Below are 19153 nucleotides of genomic sequence, written 5' to 3'. Positions count from 1 at the left end.
TGAAATCCATATACAACTTGGATGGTTGCAAAGCCCACTGTACTGTTGTCCCTGTCAAAATGTGGTCAAAGGAATATCCACCCCAGCTGTTTTTACATTTTAAATTATATGGTGTGAGAGAGCTATCTTCTTGAAGGTACATAGTTGATTGCTGATCTTCTTGAAGGTACATAGTTGATTGCTGATCTGACCTGTTCAATGTCACTGACTTTCCTGCAGTTAATGGGTGGTAAAGTATAAACCAGACCCTTTTGGCTGTCTGGATTTTAGAGACTAATCATTTTGTTGTAATTGGGTTTAAGAGCGAGCCATGTCAAATTAACCAAGGATATTTGTGTAATTGTGAGATAATTTACTTGCGCCATCAGGATAAATACATTTTGAAGGTAGAGTGAAGGAAATTAGTGTTGTAATGAGATATTGATTTATATGACAATGCAAGTAAAAGAGGCCAATAATAAATAAGGACAGCTTTCTTATTCAAATTTGATTATAGCTGAGATAAAAGTAGAATAAACAAATTATTTCTGTTTGGGCATCTTTTGAAATTCGCCAGCATGTCCCCTGCTGCCGAGATGAAGGAAACCTTGGAAATGTCAGTCAAAGATCGGATAATTTCACCTCTTGAATTTGGAAAGTAATGTCAAAGCACATGATGGGGCTTCTGAAAAGCCTTGTACTTCTGATGATTGTAATTCTATTATTTTCCATTTCAATGAATGCATTAAGTGTTGTTACTTATCCGTAATTTGTTTCCTCTAGTAATTTTTATTAGATAATGCAAGTCTTAAACCCTCAGGCTGCTGCCATATCAAGGAAATGACTGTCTTCCTTGGCCAGGCTTTGAGTTTGAAATGAACACGAATATTACAGCAGAATAGCTACTTCAGTCTCTGCTTTATTGCTAAGATTGATGGCCCTGGAACCAGATAGTACCCAGATAAATAAATTGTTTCAGAGCTGTAAAAGCATTAAATAATTTTATCTATCAAAAGTGTTTGCGCTCAATTTAAAAATGTATTTATATTCTATTTCCATAAATAAAATATATATAAATCTAAATATCACAGGCTCTAATGGTTGAACTTGTAGATAATTAAGTTTTGATGCAAACTTGTGAAATTGGGTGTATAAAGAAAGAATTTTCATTCATGTTGTGCCTCTCACATCCTCAGGATGTCCCAAAGTGCCTCACAGCCAAAGAATTACTTCAAAGTTTAGTCACCTGTTATGTAAGCAAAAAGCAGCAGCCAATTTGCACGCTACAACATCCAGCAAATAGTAATCACACACTTTGCTTGGGATTTACTCCTCATTCATCCTTTCTAGCTGGGAATCCAGTTATGTGACCAGCTTCCAGAGGTCCAGTACTGTGAGAGTAAATCCATGTCATGGCACAGTGTTGGGACTCCATTTTGCCTTCTGCAGAAAACAGCTACTTAATTTTGTAGTTTAAGGTATTCATCTACATGATATTCTTGAAAAATGTGGTGAGATAGTTCTGGACTGGTATAATTTCTCATTAAGCACCATTTTAAAGATCTTCAGAATAGTTCCTGAAGCAAGCACTATTTAAAAAAAAAGTTTACAGGCTGACCTCACCCCTTTCTTCCTCTTTCCCTGCAAGCACCTCCCTCCCTACTACTACTTGGCAAGACTTCTGACATTCCATATGAAACCATTATTGCATCAGTGGCTACCGATGCCTCAAATTCTGTTCCCAAATGCTCCCAGCTTACTTTAAATGATGTGTCCAGGAAGGCCAGCAGTACATTTAAATGTACTTTATATTATATGATCGGATAACTTTTTTTGGGAAGGGGTTTAGTTTAGTTTAGAGATACAGCACTGAAACAGGCCCTTCGGCCCACCGAGTCTATGCCGACCATCAACCACCCATTTATACTAATCCTACACTAATCCCATATTCCTATCACATCCCTACCTGTCCCTATATTTCCCTACCACCTACCTATACTAGTGACAATTTATAATGGCCAATTTACCTACCAACCTGCAAGTCTTTTGGCTTGTGGGAAGAAACCGGAGCACCCGGAGAAAACCCACGCAGACACTGAGAACTTGCAAACTCCACACAGGCAGTACCCAGAATTGAACCCGGGTCGCTGGAGCTGTGAGGCTGCAGTGCTAACCACTGCGCCACTGTGCAGCACCCAATGGACAACAGTTGTGGGAAAGTAGTGCTGGGATTTTAGTATCAGCACCAGTGTGTCTATTATGACTTTTTCAATGGAGAGCATATGCTGGGCAAATTGGACAAAATAGGCAGATTAATTGATGATAGGTACATGCACATTTCCTGCCTGAGTTTATCTGTCTCAGAACAGTAGCTACAGAATGATTTCCAAACTGGCAGTATTTTGTTTTTGCTTCCCTGATGTGAATCAAGTTCTCAGGGGCCAGGGGTGAGTTGTGCTCATTCATACCTATCCACTACTAGCAATTTAATTTTAAATATTTTGGGAGCATGGATGGGATCCCCTGAGCAGTTTTTAAGTCAGTTTGGCATGGCTCTGTGTGCATGCTCAAACCTAAGTGAGACAAGAGTGCCTTTCCAGATAGTTTTCTTTGGCTTCTCTCCATAACCAGATTTGTACCAAACTCTGAAGTTATGCTATCACTTTTGTGTTGATGTAAAGTAGGGCAGAAGCGGTAGTATAACTGCATCCTTTTATTTCTAAGTTAATGTACTCTGTATTAAAGTATAAAATGCTTTCTTCCAAAACTAAAATAATTTTCAAGTGTTGGTTTTACTACTGCTGATAGTTGAAAGAAAAACTTTGCTGTAAATTTAAATGCAAATGACTCTGTTGATTCTCTTAAAGATGGGTGATCTGGCTATGTGTGGTAGCTGGTATGATGATGCCATTAACATTGATCAGTGATCTTTATATGATGTGGTAATTTTGTGCAATTGTAGTGTACTTGTAAGAGTAATGCTCATCATTTAACCTTGTTTCCAGGAAGCCAGTGCTCTTTTGCAGCAGTATAGACAACTAATGAAGAATGTTCTTGAAGATGTTAGACTGGTTAGACTGCAGCTTGAAGGAGGAGCTATCCTGGCCAGACTGAGAAAAGAGGAATCATATGTCACTGGAACAGGAGTGTACAGGTAACTTCAGCATTGTCTTTTATGAGATAATTTTACAGTCCTGTTTGTTAGGAAGTCAGTAATCCATTTTAGATCACAAATCTGTTAGCACTTTATCTGGTAATGTTCATAGATTTTGCATTATATATAAATTATTGTAAATTAAGTAGGACTTGGGCTTTATTGAAGACTTTACATATATTTGGAGTGTACATTAATAGGTAGTTTTTACAGCCTAAATTGTGAAGAAAATTATGTAGATTCGGCCACGATGTTAATGAACTCACTTGCCTTTAACATAGGGAGTTACATAGAGAATTAATTTTAGGAGAAACTGGCCATTTATCTCAAGGTGCCAAACTTGCTGAGGCTAGTGAGAAGGCAATCTTCTGTCTTCTGCCTGTAAAGGTACTACATGCAATGAGTTTGAGCAACCTCAAACCAGTTACTACAGGGGAGGGGCAATGACAATATCTACCCTTAGTTTGGCACCAAATTTGCAGTCTCACTTAGGTCATGGGTAAATGGGAAAAATGTCACGTTGGTGTTCGAAGTTCTGCTTTTCTGAAGTTAGCAGAGTTACATTCTTGCAGCAGGGTAGACAGAGCTGTACTCTGGATCAAACGATGTTCACTCTCGTCTGGAAATGTTTGCTGTCACTGGGTATCTGACGATGGAAACTTGCATTATATAGCAATTTGCATGACCTTAGCACATTGCAAAGCGTTTCACAGCTGAAGAATTATTTTTGAATTACAGTCACTGTTGTAATGTAGGGGAAAAACATTCCATTCTTTGGCACCAACACCTCTACATTGAAATCCACGAAGTCAAAAATTATTTTATTTCTTAACCCATTTTGTATATTAAGGGATGCTTTTGCTTTTGGCATTTCCAACATGATTGCTGGGAGTGCATGTCAAGAGATTCCCATCCAGTGATTTTTTTTTCATCTACAGTGGATAGAAAACCAAGAGCTTGCATGTGCAATTTTCTGCTGTGCACTTCTGGTGAGAGAGCTCCATGATAAATCAAAAGCTTGGAGTGCGCAAATTCTGTGCATGTTGTTACGACTGAGGCGGGAGGAGTGCACTGTTTTTCTTGTTCCACTTCTGCACAGACCACAACACATATTTAAATTTTCTCCCAGTTACCGAAAGAGTCAAGCATAGACTCGATTTTCATCCCAGAATAAAATATACCAACCAGGTTTCTTTAATAAACAGCAACAATGTTCAGCTTATCATAAAATAAGTCTTAACCAGTCATGAGATAAAGCATTAACACACAGATTGAAATATAAAAGTTCCCTTTTTACCTTAGCCCCTCACACACACACAGAGATTAACTGAAAAAATAGAGATTTACTCTTTAGAGCTCTATTTTAAAAAAACAGACAAAAAAAATACTTTGGTCAAATGCTTGCTAACTCTTGAAGTAAAAAGGGACGATATGGAAAGATGTCAGATGTCCTTTGTTTTGGTTTGGCATCCCAAATACGTGTAGACGGCTGTCACTGGGATCTTCCCAGAACAGTTCTTGTCAGGCGACGTTGAAGATCAGTTTGGGCAGGCTTTCCAGGAAAAATGCAGCAACCGTTTCAGGCAGTTTCTTACACTTGCTTCTCAGAGCTTCTGAAAGCAATGGAAAACTGGCAGGCTTTTCAGACAGCTGGAACATGCTAAAGTAGTGTTTGCTCCCTTGGCAAGTTTTCTCTGTCTTCTTTATTCATTCATGGGAAGTGGGTGTCTTTGGCTATGCCAGCATTTATTGCCCATCCCTAATTGCCGTTGAGAAGATGGTGGTGAGCTGCCTTCTTGAACTGCTTCAGTCCATGTGGGGTAGGTACACCCACAGTGCTGTTAGGAAGGGAGTTCCAGGATTTTGACCCAGTGACAGTGAAGGAACGGCGATATAGTTCCAAGTCAGGATGGTGTGTGACTTGGACGGGAACTTGCAGGTGGTGGTGTTCCCATGTATCTGCTGCTCTTGTCCTTCTAGTTGGTAGAGGTCACGGGTTTGGAAGGTGATGTCTAAGGAGCCTTGGTGCGTTGCAGCAGTGCATCTTGTAGATGGTACACACTGCTGCCACTGTGTGTCGGTGGTGGAGGAAGTGAATGTGGATGGTGTGCCAATCAAGCGGGCTGCTTTGTCCTGGATGGTGTCGAGCTTTTTGAGTGTTGTTGGAGCTGCACCCATCCAGGCAAGTGGAGAGTATTCCTTCACGCTCCTGACTTGTGCCTTGTAGATTGTGGACAGGCTTTGGGGAGTCAGGAGGTGAGTTACTCGCCTCAGGATTCCTAGCCTCTGACCTGCTCTTGTAGCCAAGGTATTTATATGGCTACTCCCATTCAGTTTCTGGTCAATGGTAGCCCCTAGGATGTTGATAGTGGGGGATTCAGCGATGGTAATGCCATTGAATGCCAAGGGGATATGGTTAGATTCTCTCTTGTTGCAGATGGTCATTGCCTGGCACTTGTGTGGCGCAAATGTTACTTGCCACTTATCAGCCCAAGCTTGGATATTGTCCAGGTCTTGCTGCATTCGACACGGACCGCTTCAGTATTTGAGGAGTCGCGAATGGTGCTGAACATTGTGCAATCATCAGCGAACATCCCCACTTCTGACCTTATGATTGAAGGAAGGTCATTGATGAAGCAGCTGAAGATGGTTGGGCCTAGGACACTACCCTGAGGAACTTCTGCAGTGATGTCCTGGAGCTCAGATGATTGACGTCCAACAACCACAGCCATCTTCCTTTGCGCTAGGTATGACTCCAACCAGCAGAGAGTTTTGCCCCCTGATTCCCATTAACTCCAGTTTTGCTAGGGCTCCTTGATGCCATACTCGGTCAAATGCTGATTTGATGTCAAGGGCAGTCACTCGCACCTCACCTCTTGAGTTCAGCTCTTTTGTCCATGTTTGAACCAAGGCTGTGATGAGGTCAGGAACTGAGTGGCCCTGGCGGAACCCAAACTGGGTATCACTGAGTAGGTTATTGCTAAGCAAGTGCCGCTTGATGGCACTGTTGATGACACCTTCCATCACTTTACTGATGATTGAGAGTAGACTGATGGGGTGGTAATTGGCCAGGTTGGACTTGTCCTGCTTTTTCTGTACAGGACATACCTGGGCAATTTTCCACATTACCGGGTAGATGCCAGTGTTGTAGCTATACTGGAACAGCCTTGGCTATGGGTGCGGCAAGTTCTGGAGCACAGGTCTTCAGTACTATTGCCGGAATATTGTGAGGACCCATAGCCTTTGTAGTATCCAGTGCCTTCAGTCGTTTCTTGATATCACGCGGAGTGAATCGAATTGGCTGAAGTCTGGCATCTGTAATGCTGGGGACTTCAGGAGGGGGCCGAGATGGATCATCAGCTTGGCACTTCTGGCTAAAGATTGTTGCAGATGCTTCTGCCTTATCTTTCCCACTGATGTGCTGGGCTCCCCCATCTTTGAGGATGGGGATATTTGTGGAACCACCTCCTCCAGTTAGTTGTTTAATTGTCCACCACCATTCACAACTGGATGTGGCAGGACTGCAGAGCTTAGATCTGATCCGTTGGTTATGGGATCACTTAGCTCTGTCTATTTCATGTTGCTTATGCAGTTTGGCATGCAAGTAGTCCTGGGTTGTAGCTTCACCAGGTTGACAACTCATTTTGAGGTATGCCTGGTGCTGCTCCTGGCATGCCCTCCTGCACTCTTCATTGAATCAGGGTTGGTCTCCTGGCTTGATGGTAATGGTAGAGTGGGGGACGTGCCATGCCATGAGGTTACAGATTGTGGTTCATTACAGTTCTGCTGCTGCTAATGGCCCACAGAGCCTCATGGATGCCCAGTTTTGCATTGCTAGATCTGTTCAAAATCTATCCCATTTAGCACGGTGATAGGGACAGTGTTATGTGGCACTATCAGCAACTCACTGTCCAAAGTAAAACCAAAAACGATGTGACAAAAGTCAAGCCTCATGACCCTTATAAATCTTGACCTATCGCTTCTTTGTAAACATCTTTCCCCAATTCAAAAAAAAAACCCTGCTGGGTAATTATCTGAGGACAGGTGCCTTCCAGTAAGGGCTTGTTTTTAGCACTTAATGATTCTTCCAGTAATTGTTCATAAGCTCAGTCCAAAAGACCTTATGATGACCTCTTTTTTAAAAAAAAACACAAAGTTCCAGCATCTATGGAATCTTTTTCCAGTTTTAACACACAAATCCTCATAATTTAACAAAAAAATAGAAGCACTTGTAACAGTGTGCTTCCAGCAAGAGCAGGTCTATACTGAGAGCACTGAAATGAAAAATCTCTCCTTAATTTATTTTTCCATCCTATTTAAAACTTAGCAATGATAGTTACTTAGAAAATAACCTTTAGCAGACTGTTTTCAGGCAGAGCTTAAAGAAACACTGCATTTTCAGTATTACCCTACATTCTCAAATGCAAGATATCTGACTTATAAGACAAGCTCATTAAATCCTAGCCGAACTGAAAACAGTTTCTATAAAATGAGGGTCACATCATAAAACTATCCACTAACTTGTTTAGTTTTATGCCAGCTGCCATCCATAAATAAAATTTTCTCTCTTAACTTTCCCTTCAACCAACATATTCCTATCAAGCCAAAGCTCAACTCATTTATTGCTATTGTATTTAAATAAACTCTACCTCTCAACTTCAGTCCTGGCTCTGATTGTTCATCTTAAATCTCCATTCCCAACAGACGTTTTGTTGAGCTATTTCCAACTTTAAATCTGCAGTTGAAGTCTGGACTGAAAGAGGGAGTGAAAATTGCTATTTAAATGTAACCAAATGAACAAGTGGAACAGTGGATGGACATGCAATTATCTGATGGTGCTGACTCCACCATCTCATGGAAGGAAACCTGAGCAAGATATGACCAGTATACAAGGTGCCCCTCACGTTGATCTCCAGCAGTCACAAAAGTTTATCTTCTAATATTCAAGTATAAACAATATACAGTGAGGATCATTTCGGGGAACCCTTTGTCTCATGCCATCTAATCACCCACTTTCATTAAACTAGTATAAAATAAAATAATGTTCCTAAGGCTCCTCATAGGAGCGCTGAGACTACATTAAGAAAACAATAAAGAGGAGAGAACTGAAGATTGATAACAAGATAATGACACATCAGCCATGGTATCCATTGCTATATTAAAATTTCTTTCTTGCTTTTCGGCCCCCTTTTGTTTTTGTTGTACATCTAAATGCCTGTGAACCACAAAGAATTTCATTGTCCAGGTTTGGCTGTCCATATGAAAAAAAAAGCATGCAGGTTAGGAGGGCTGTTCAGATTGGTCAGTCCCCATCTTCCTCCAGGAAATGTACTACTTAGGATACAAAGAACAAAGAACAGTACAGCACAGGAACAGGCCTTTCGGCCCTCCAAGCCTGCGCCGATCTTGATGCCTGCCGAAACTAACACCTTCTGCACTTCCGGGGCCCATATCCCTCTATTCCCTTCCTATTCATATATTTGTCAAGATGTCTCTTAAACGTCGCTATCGTATCTGCTTCCACCACCTCTCCTGGCAGCAAGTTCCTGGCACTCACCACCCTCTGTGTAAAAAAAACTTGCCTCGCACATCCCCTCTAAACTTTGCCCCTCTCACCTTAAACCTATGTCCCCTAGTAACTGACTCTTCCACCCTGGGAAAAAGCTTCTGACTATCCACTCTGTCCATGCCGCTCATAACTTTGTAAACCTCTATCATGTCGCCCCTCCACCTCCGTCGTTCCAGTGAAAACAATCCGAGTTTTTCCAACCTCTCCTCATAGCTAATGCCCTCCAGACCAGGCAACATCCTGGTAAATCACCTCTGTACCCTCTCCAAAGCCTCCACGTCCTTCTGGTAGTGTGGCGACCAGAATTGCACGCAATATTCTAAGTGTGGCCTAACTAAGGTTCTGTACAGCTGCAACATGACTTGCCAATTTTTATACTCAATGCCCCGACCGATGAAGGCAAGCATGCCGTATGCCTTCTTGACTACCTTATCCACCTGCATTGCCACTTTCAGTGACCTGTGTACCTGTACGCCCAGATCTCTCTGCCTGTCAATACTCCTAAGGGTTCTGCCATTTACTGTATACTTCCCACCTGCATTAGACCTTCCAAAATGCATTACCTTACATTTGTCCGGATTAAACTCCATCTGCCATTTCTCCGCCCAAGTCTCCAACCGATCTATATCCTACTGTATCCTCTGACAATCCTCATCATTATCCGCAACTCCACCAACCTTTGTGTCGTCCGCAAACTTACAATCAGACCAGCTACATTTTCCTCCAAATCATTTATATATACTACAAACAGCAAAGGTCCCAGCACTGATCCCTGCGGAACACCACTAGTCACATCCCTCCATTCAGAAAAACACCCATCCACTGTTACCCTCTGTCTTCTGTGACTGAGCCAGTTCTGTATCCATCTTGCCAGCTCACCTCTGATCCCGTATGACTTCACCTTTTGCACCAGTCTGCCACGCGGGACCTTGTCAAAGGCTTTACTAAAGTCCATATAGACTACATCCACCGCCCTTCCCTCATCAATCATCTTCGTCACTTCCTCAAAAAACTCAATCAAATTAGCAAGACACGACCTCCCCTTCACAAAACCATGCTGTCTCTCGCTAATAAGTTCAATAAGATACAATTATCCATTTTACCTATTGGGTGGAGAAAGGGGATAAATGACAGTTCTAGTACTCCTCACATTGGGAAATACCCGAAATGGTATAATATTTTTAAAATTAGAGCAATATGAAAAACAAAACTCCCCTCTATAGGGTCAATAGTGGAGGAAAAAATTCTGAACCACTTTTAGAGAGGTCAAAAAACTTGAGTGACAAATACAAAGTTTTCCTACATGAGAGCTAACACAGATCTGCTGCCCCCAACAGGAGGAAAGAATTAAGGGTGTGGTCCAGAGCGAGGCCTTTTACAAAATGGAGTGAGGGAAAATTTACTTACCTGTGCAGGGTGTGAATTTCTCACAGGAACAGGTTGTGAGCACCTGAGGAGGATGGATTGTGTACATGCATATTTTATTCTCCTGTGGGATGATGGGGAAGAAAACAAATTCACTGGGAGTTTTAAGCTCTTTTAAGACTGAGATAGACTGCATTTACCTTTGCACTTGTGGTCCACGCCTGTCTCTGATTATTACCGCACATTTCTATTCTTACCTTCCACACCATGCAACTTGAGTTTCTCTGTGTTCATTTGCATGCACATTTTGGCTGCCACACTGGACCTAAGCCCATCACTTTTAATTTGCTTTTTTTCCTTTTTGCCCCTCCTGTTGTCATGCCTCCTTTCACTTCCCTCCTCTTGGGTATCTGCTTTCCCTAATTCCTACTCCAACCCTGCAGCATTCAACAACCTTCCTATCCCAGGCTTGATTCCATCTTAGAGAAGCCTACAGCTTCCTCTGTGTCAAATTTGGGATCTTCCAAAAGGTCCCATTGATGCTCTCATCACTGCCTCCTTTCAAGCAACAAGCCCAACTTTCTCATTTTCCTCAGTTTTCACAGTGGAGGACATGAGTACCATCGCAATAGTAACAAGTAATGCAGAGGTTATAGAAAGGGAAGAACTTAGACCAAAGGGAGGCAGAAAGTAGGAAACTATAGACCAGTTAGTTTAACATCTGTCATTGGGAAATTGTTAGAATCCATTATTAAGGAAGTAATAGCAGGACATTTAGAAAGTTAGAACGCAGTCCATCAGAGTCAGCATGGTTTTATGAAGGGTAAATCGTGTTTGACTAATTTGCTAGAGTTCTTCGAAGCTGTGACAAGTAAAGTGGGTAATGGGGATCCTGTTGATGTATATCTGGACTTCCAGAAGGCATTTGATAAGGTGCCGCACAAAAGGTTAATACACAAGGTAAGATCACATAGGACCCCTTCCTCTGGCCTCTTACCCACTCTTGATTTTTTAATTGAAAACTGTCGGTGAGACATTGGCCGTCTGAATTTCTCTGCCCCCTTCACTCACACTAACCTGACCCCTCTGAACTTGCCGCACTCCGTTCTCTCAGGTCTAACCCCGACATTGTCATCAAACCTGCAGATAAGGGTGGTGCTGTTGTTGTTGTCTGGCATACCGACCTCTACCTTGCGGAGGCTCAGCGCCAAATCTCAGACACTTCTTTCTACCCCGCTCCTGAACTATGACCCCACCACCGAACAACAAGCTACTGTCCACAGAACTGTCACTGAAGTCATCTCCTCTGAAGATCTTCCCTCTACAGCTTCCAACCTCATAGTCTTGCAACCCCGGATGGCCCGCTTTTACCTTCTTCCCAAAATCCACAAACAGGACTGTCCCAGCAGACCCATTGTTTCAGCCTGTTCCTGCCCCACTGAACTAACTTACTTCCTATCTTGACTTTCTTTTCTCCCCTGATCCAGTCTCTTCCCACCTACATCCGTTACTCTTCTGACGCCCTACGTCATTTTGACGATTTCCAGTTTCCTGGCCCTAACCACCGCCTCTTCACTATGGACGTCCAATCTCTCTACACCTCCATCCCCCACCAGGACGGTTTGAGGGCTCTCCGTTTCTTCCTTGAACAGACGCCCAACCAGTCCCCATCCACCACCACCCTCCTCCGCCTGGCTGAACTTGTTCTCACGTTGAACAACTTCTTCAACTCCACTCACTTCCTCCAAGTAAAAGGTGTCGCTATGGGTACCCGCATGGGTCCCATTCTGCCTGTCTTTTTGTGGGATATGTCGAACATTCCTTGTTCCAGTCCTACTCAGGCCCCCTCCCCCAACTTTTTTTCCGGTACATTGATGACTGTATCGATGCCGTTTCCTGCTCCCGCCTGGAACTAGCAAACTTTATTAACTTTGCTTCTAATTTCCACCCTTCTCTCACCTTCAAATGGTCCATCTCCGACACTTCCCTTCCCTTCCTCGACTTCTCTGTCTCCATCTCTGGGGATAGGCTGTCTACGAATATTCATTATAAGCCCACTGACTCCCACAGCTACCTCGACTACACTTCACACCCTGCCTCCTGTAAGGACTCCATTCCATTCTCCTAGTTTCTCCGTCTCCGACGCATCTGCTCTGATGATGCTACCTTCCACGACAGTGCTTCCAATATGTCTTGCTTTTTCCTCAACGAGGATTCTCCCCCACTGTGGTTGACAGGGCCCTCAACCGTGTCCGGCCCATTTCCCGCACCTCTACCCTCCCCTCCCTCCCAGAACCGCAACAGGGTTCCCTCTGTCCTCACTTTCCACCCCACCAGCCTCCAGATCCAAAGGATCATCTTGTGCCACATCCAGCGTGATGCCACTACCAAACACATCTTCCCCTCCCTTCCCCTGTCAGCATTCCGAAGGGAACGTTCCCTCTGCGACAGCCTCGTTCACTCCTCCATTGCCCCCACCACCTCGTCCCCTTCCCACTGCACCTTCCCTTGCAATCGCAGGAGGTGTAATACCTGCCCATTTACCTCCTCTCTCCTCACTATCCAAGGTCCCAAATACTGCTTTCAGGTGAAGCAACGATTTACTTGTACTTCTTTCAATTTAGTATACTGTATTCGCTGCTCACAATGTGGTCTCCTCTACATTGGGGAGACCAAATGCAGATTGGGTGACTGCTTTGCAGAACACCTCTGCTCAGTCCGTAAGCATGACACCGAGCTTCCGGTTGCTTGCCATTTCTACAATCCTCTGCTCTCATGCTCACATCTCTGTCCTGGGATTGCTGCAGTGTTCCAGTGAACATCAACGCAAGCTCGAGGAACAGCACCTCATTTACCGATTCGGCACACTACAGCCTGCCGTACTGAACATTGAATTCAATAATTTCAGAGCATGATGGGTCCCCCCTTTTATGCTTAGTTATTTTTTCTTTTTTTCTTTTTCCATTTTTATTTGGTTATTTTAGTTTAGGTTTTTCAGTTTGTTTAGTTTGGTTCCACTGTGCTTACCCACTGTTTTGGTTTTTTAAATGTGTTTTTTTATGTTTGTGCTTGGAGTGCTATGTGTTTTACTGTCATTCACACCCTCTCTGTACTAATGCTTTGTCTTTCAGCACACCATTAACATACCGTTCGCCTTTGTTCCATGACTGACCCTGTCCTATCAACACCTTCACCTTTGTTATCTCTTGCCCCATCCCCGCTTTACTTGCTTAAAACCTTTTACATTTCTAATATTTGTCAGTTCTGAAGAAGGGTCCCTGACCTGAAACGTTAACTCTGCTTTCTGCATCAATGCTGCCAGACCTGCTGAGTATTTCCAGCATTTTGTTTTTATTTCAGATTTCCAGCATCTGCAGTATTTTGCTTTTATTATTAAGATCACATAGGGTTGGGGCAATTTATTAGCTTGGATAGAGGATTGGTTAACCAACGGAAAACAGAGAGTCGGGATAGATGGGTCCTTTTCTGGTTGGCAAGATGTAACTAGTGGGGTGCCACAGAGTTCGGTCCTCAGGCCCCAACTATTTACAGTCTATATAAATGACTTGGATGCAGGGATAGAAGGTACCATAGCCAAATTTTCAGATGACACTAAAATAGGTGGGATAGTAAGTTGCATTAAAGAAATAAGAAATTTACAAGTGGATATGGATAGGTTAGGTGAATGGGCCAAAATTTGTCAGATGGCGTTTAACGTGGATAAGTGTGAGGTTATCCATTTTGGGTGGAAGAATAGAAAGGCAAATTATTATCTAAATGGAGAGAAAGTTCAGAGTGCTTCGGTGCAGAGGGATTTGGGTGACCTCGTGCATGAATCGCAGAAAACTAGTATGCAGGTGCAGCAGGTAATAAGGAAGGCAAATGGAATTTTGGCATTTATTGCTAAAGGAATAGAGTATAAAATTAGGGATGTGTTGCTGCAATAGGGCAGGACATATACAGTGAATGGCAGGGCCCTGGGGAGTGTTCTTGAGCAGAGAGACCTTGGGGTGAAAGTAAATAGTTCCCCGAAAGTGGCAGTACAAGTAGACAGGGTGGTGAAGAAGGCGTATGGCATGCTTGCCTTCATCGGCCGAGGCATTGAGTACAAGAGTTGGGACGTCATGTCACATTTGTACATAATGTTGGTTAGGCCGCATTTGGAGCACTGTGTGCAGTTCTGGTCGCCACACTACAGGAAAGATGTGATTAAGCTAGAGAGGGTGCAGAAAAGATTCGCAAGGATGTTGCCTGGTTTGGAGGGCTTGAGTTATAAAGAGAGATTGGATAGGCTGGGTCTGTTTTCCCTGGAGTGAAGGAGGCTGAGAGGGGACAGGATAGAGGTATATAAAATTATGAGAGGCATAGATAGGGTAGATAGCCAGAGTCTGTTTCCCATGGTAGGGGTGACTAAAACTAGAGGGCATAGATTTAAGGTGAGAGGGAGGAGGTTTAAAGGGGTAAATTTTTCACTCAAAAAATAGTGGGTATCTGGAATGAGCTGCCTGAGGAGGTGGTGTATGCAGGAACCGTAGCGACATTTAAGAGGCATCTGGACAGGTACTTGAATGAGCAAGGCATAGAGGGATATGGAATTAACGCAGGCAGGTGGGATTAGTATAGACAGGCATTATGGTCGGCATGGACGCCTTGGGCCGAAGGGCCTGTTTCTATGTTGTATGACTCTATGACTCTAACTGTACAAGGCATTAGTGAGACTACACCTGGAATATTGTGTACAGTTTTGGTCCCCTTACTTGATGAGGGATGTTGTTGCACTGGAGGCAGAGGAGGTTCACTAGATGGATTCCAGATATGAGGGATTTGTCTTATGAAGAGAGATTGAGCAGTTTAGGTCTTTACTCTCTAGAGTTTAGAAAAATGAGAGGAGACCTAACTGAGGTATATAAGATGATTAAGGAGATTGACAAAGTAGACATAGAGAGGATGTTTCCTCTGGTGGGGCAATCTGGAACGAGAGGTCGTAGTTTTAGGGTAAGGGGTAGCAGATTTAAAACAGAGATGAGGTTAAATTGCTTCTCTCAAAGGTTCATGAGTCTGTGGAATTCACTACCCCAGAGTGTGGTGGATGCTAGGACATTGAGTAAATTTAAGGAGGAGAATGACAGATTTTTAATTAGTAATGGGTTGATGGGTTATGGAAAACAGGCAGGAAAGTGGAGTTGAGGCCGAGATGAGATCAGCCATGATAGTACTGAATAGCGGAGCAAGCTTGAGGGGCTGAATTGCCTACTCCTGCTCCTAGTTCTTATGTTCCCACCACAGTACACACTGAGAACTAATCTTGCTGAACTCCATCCCAGCCCACTTACCGATCCCAGCGCTGACCCTGAAGACACCGCCAGCAGATCGGCTATCACTGTCCCTCTCCGCGTCTTCTGCCAGAGCGTCATTTTATTTGTGAGCAAGGCTTTTGCCATTCATGAGCTTATTGTGAATGATTGCATCAACATCACCGTCTTGCCAGAAACCTGGCAGAGGGAAAATGACACCTTCTCCTTTGATCAAGTTTCCTACCTGGCTATAGCTTTCACAACTTGCCCTGCCCAGATTGCTGCAGTGGTGGTGCAGCCCTTCTGACCAAATCACATCATTGTCGCTGTACCCTTCTTTAGCAACTTTTCCTCCATGAAGCATCTCACCTCTTGCCTCTCATTTAAAAAGTCTCATTCTCTACGGCCCACCCAAGTGCCAAGCCAAGTTTCTCGCTGAGCTATCCTGACTGCTCTCTTCCCTCAGCCTCTGCAATGAGCAACATCTCAGCATTGGTGATTTCAACCTTCATCTTCACTCATCATATTCTCTGTCCTCTGAGTTCACTGCCCCCTTATCCTCTCTAAATCTCTCCCTCTATATTAATTCCCCTATCCATATTCACGGCCACCCCTTCAACATTGCCATCTCACGTGGCCTCGCTACTCCAGCGTGCCAATCACAGATACTGCCATCTCAGATCACTTCCTTGTATCCCTTTCTACCGACATTTCCCAACCCACTTCCTTCTGTGTCCACTAACTACTGGACTTCCAAATTCCCACTGTCTAACCTTCGCCCTCCATTTACCACAACATTTCTGCAGCTACCAATCTGCTCAATCACACCTTTACCTCCATCTTTGCCACCATAAAAACCATTACTCTCTCTCACCTTGGTTTATGGTCGACAACTGGTTTCGTCATTCATTGTTTGATCTTACTGGACCACATAAAGGTTCTGCTCTCCTTTGCCAAAACAGTTCATTGCTTTCCAGGATGATCCTGTTATAAAAATAATTCTGGCCTCCTTTCTCCACTACAAATGGCCTCCATAAGCCGCTGGCCCCTCCTTCTCCACCCTCACCTCCAACAACAGATGCAGGGAGCTCATGGTCTTATTTGTCACAAAGATTGAGACCATCGTTCAGCTCCCTCTGTCCCTTCCCTCTCATCCCCTAGCCTATCTTCCCCTAAGGATTCCCCTGCCTTTCAGCCTTTTTTTTCTAGTTTCTCTCCTGTCTCTCTTCATGCCCTTTCTGAGCTCATTCTTATTTTTTATTTGTTTTGTGGGATGTGGGCGTCGCTGCTAGGACAGTATTTTATTGCCCATCTCCAATTGCCCTTGAACTGAGTGGCTTGCTCGGCCATTTCAGAGGGCATTTAAGAGTCAGCCGCATTGCTGTGGGTCTGGAGTCACATGTAGGCCAGACCAGGTAAGGACAGCAGATTTCCTTCCCTAAGGGACATTAGTGAACCAGATGGGTTTTTACAACAATCGACAATGGTTTCGTGGTCATCATTAGACTAGCTTTTAATTGCAGATTTATTAATTGAATTCAAATTTCACCATCTGCTGTGATGGGATTCGAACCCATGTCCCCAGAGCATTAGCCTGGGGTGTGGATTACTAGTCTAGTGACATTACCACTACGCCACCACCTCCTCTGTCCATGAGACCTACCTGCTGCTCGCTGGACCTCATTCCCATCAAACTGCTGACTACCAAACTTGCTGCTGGCCCCCATTTAGCTGCTGTTGTTAACAGCTCTTGCTCTTCGGGTATTGTCTCACCCGCCCTCACCATCAAATCTGCCAACATAACCCCTCTCAAAAAAACCTACCCTCACCCTCTGTTCTTGAAAACTACTGTCCAATCTCCAACCTCTTTTTCCTGAATCAAATGCTTGAATGTATTGTCACTTCCCAAATCTGTGCTCATCTTTCTGACAACTCCATGTTTGAATCACTCCACTTGGGTTTCTGCCAGTGCCACAGTACTGAGATAGCCCTTAGCAAAGTCACAGATGCCATCCCTATGTGACTGTGACCAGGGTAAACTATCCCTTTTAATCTTTCTGTACCTGTCTGTAGCCTTTGGCATTGTTAACCACACTATCCTCCTCTAGCCCCTCTCCTCCATCATCCAGCTGGGTGGAACTGGCCTGACCAGGTTCCATTCTTATCTATCCATTTGTTGCCAGAGAATTGCCTGCAGTTGTTTCTCTTCCCCCTCCTGCACTGTTATCTACCCTTGGCCCCTTCCTATTTCTCACCTATCTGCTGGCCCTCGGTAACATCATCCATAAATACAATGTCAAGTTCCATGTGTCCGATGACAACACTCAGCTCTACCTTACTTCCACCTCTCTCAACCCCTCTGCTGTCTGAGTTATCACAATGCTTGTCTGACATCCAGTATTGGCTAAGCAGAAATTTCCCTCAGCTAAATACTGGGGATATTAAAGCCATTGCCTTTAGTCCCTGCCACAAACTCCATTCCCTAAGCACCACTCCATCCCTCTCTGTGACAGCTGTCTGAGGCAGAACCAGACTGTTCACAAACTTGGTGTTGTATTTCACTCAGAAATGAGCTTCTGACCACATATCCGCTCCATTAGCAAAACCGCCTACTTCCATCTCCATAACTCGCACCGAGTCCCACTCACCATCACTCCTGTGACCTACATTGATCTCCGGTTTGTCAACATTTCAATATTAAAATTCTCTTCCTTGTTTTCAAATCCCTCCATGGCCCTGCCCTTCCCAATTTCCATAATCTTTGCGAGCCCTACATGCCTTTGAAATCTCTGCACTCTTTAAATTCTGGCCTCTTCTGCATCCCTGATTTTAATTGCTCTTCTATTGGTCGCCGTGCCTTCAGTTCCCTAGGCCCTAAGCTCTGGAATTCTCTCCCTAAACCTCTCTGTCTCTATATCTCTTTAAGGCACTCCTTAAAATGTACCTCTTTGGTCAGCTGTCCGAATTTTCACAGAAACATAGAATGGTTACAGCACCAACATAGGTCATTCGGCCTGTCATGTCCATGTCAATGCTTTGCAAGAGCAATTGAGCTAGTTCCACTTCCCGGAACTTTCCCTGCAGCCTTGCAACTTTTCTTCCCCTTCAGCTGCTTATCCAATTTTTTCAAAGTCATGATTAAAAATGCCTCCACCGCACTCTCAGGCACTCATTCCAGATTGTAACCACTCACTGCATAAAAATGTTCTTCCTCATGTCACCTTTGGTGCTTTTACCAATCACTTTAAATCTGTGTCCTCTGGCTCTCAACCCTTCTGCCAATGGGAACAGATTTTCTCTATCTATTCTGTCTATACCAGGGTTGTCCAACATAAGGCCCGCAGTCCAGGATCCGGCCCGCTAAAGGTTTCCACCAGGCCCACAGATGTAAACTGTATTAGGCCGTTCCTCATCCACGCTGCGCAGTTACTGCCCTTAGCTGTTTCTTTCAGGGATGAGAAATTTCTTCCAGCCCTCCAAAGATCTCTGTGACTGAGAATCAACCGCCCCTGCTGTTTTTGGTAGTGAGCACCTCCTGGGAAATGTAGTCCCACTCCCCGGTCCTTATGGACGGAACCGTAATCTGGGACTACAACTCCCAGAGAGCACCACATGCCTGTGTGGCGAATGGCTATAGTCCAGCAATGTGACCCCAGAGATTATTGAGCAGAGTGGGTCACAACGGAAATTGTAGTTGCGGTCAGCATGCTGATTAATGTGAAGGTGAGCCCAAGGCTTGCCGCTTAGGCCAGGGGAGACAGAGAGCCAGCGAGAGGGGTGGGGCGGAGGGGA

General features: G+C 44.0%; 1 protein-coding gene across 1 annotated transcript in view; it reads left to right on the top strand.

Moving 5' to 3' along the window:
- The window catches only part of plekhg4 (pleckstrin homology domain containing, family G (with RhoGef domain) member 4), a 401233-nt gene that overhangs the window by 143134 nt on the left and 238946 nt on the right, over positions 1 to 19153 (top strand). The window contains exon 10 of the mRNA XM_068049566.1: positions 2985 to 3133. Within this exon, the coding sequence (XP_067905667.1) occupies positions 2985 to 3133 (149 nt within the window). The remainder of the gene's footprint in view (positions 1 to 2984; positions 3134 to 19153) is intronic.

This window comes from Heterodontus francisci, chromosome 17, assembly GCF_036365525.1.
Source record: "Heterodontus francisci isolate sHetFra1 chromosome 17, sHetFra1.hap1, whole genome shotgun sequence".
Lineage (NCBI taxonomy): Eukaryota > Metazoa > Chordata > Chondrichthyes > Heterodontiformes > Heterodontidae > Heterodontus > Heterodontus francisci.
The sequence above is the reverse complement of the archived record's forward strand: the minus strand, read 5'-3'. Positions and strand labels throughout refer to the sequence as shown.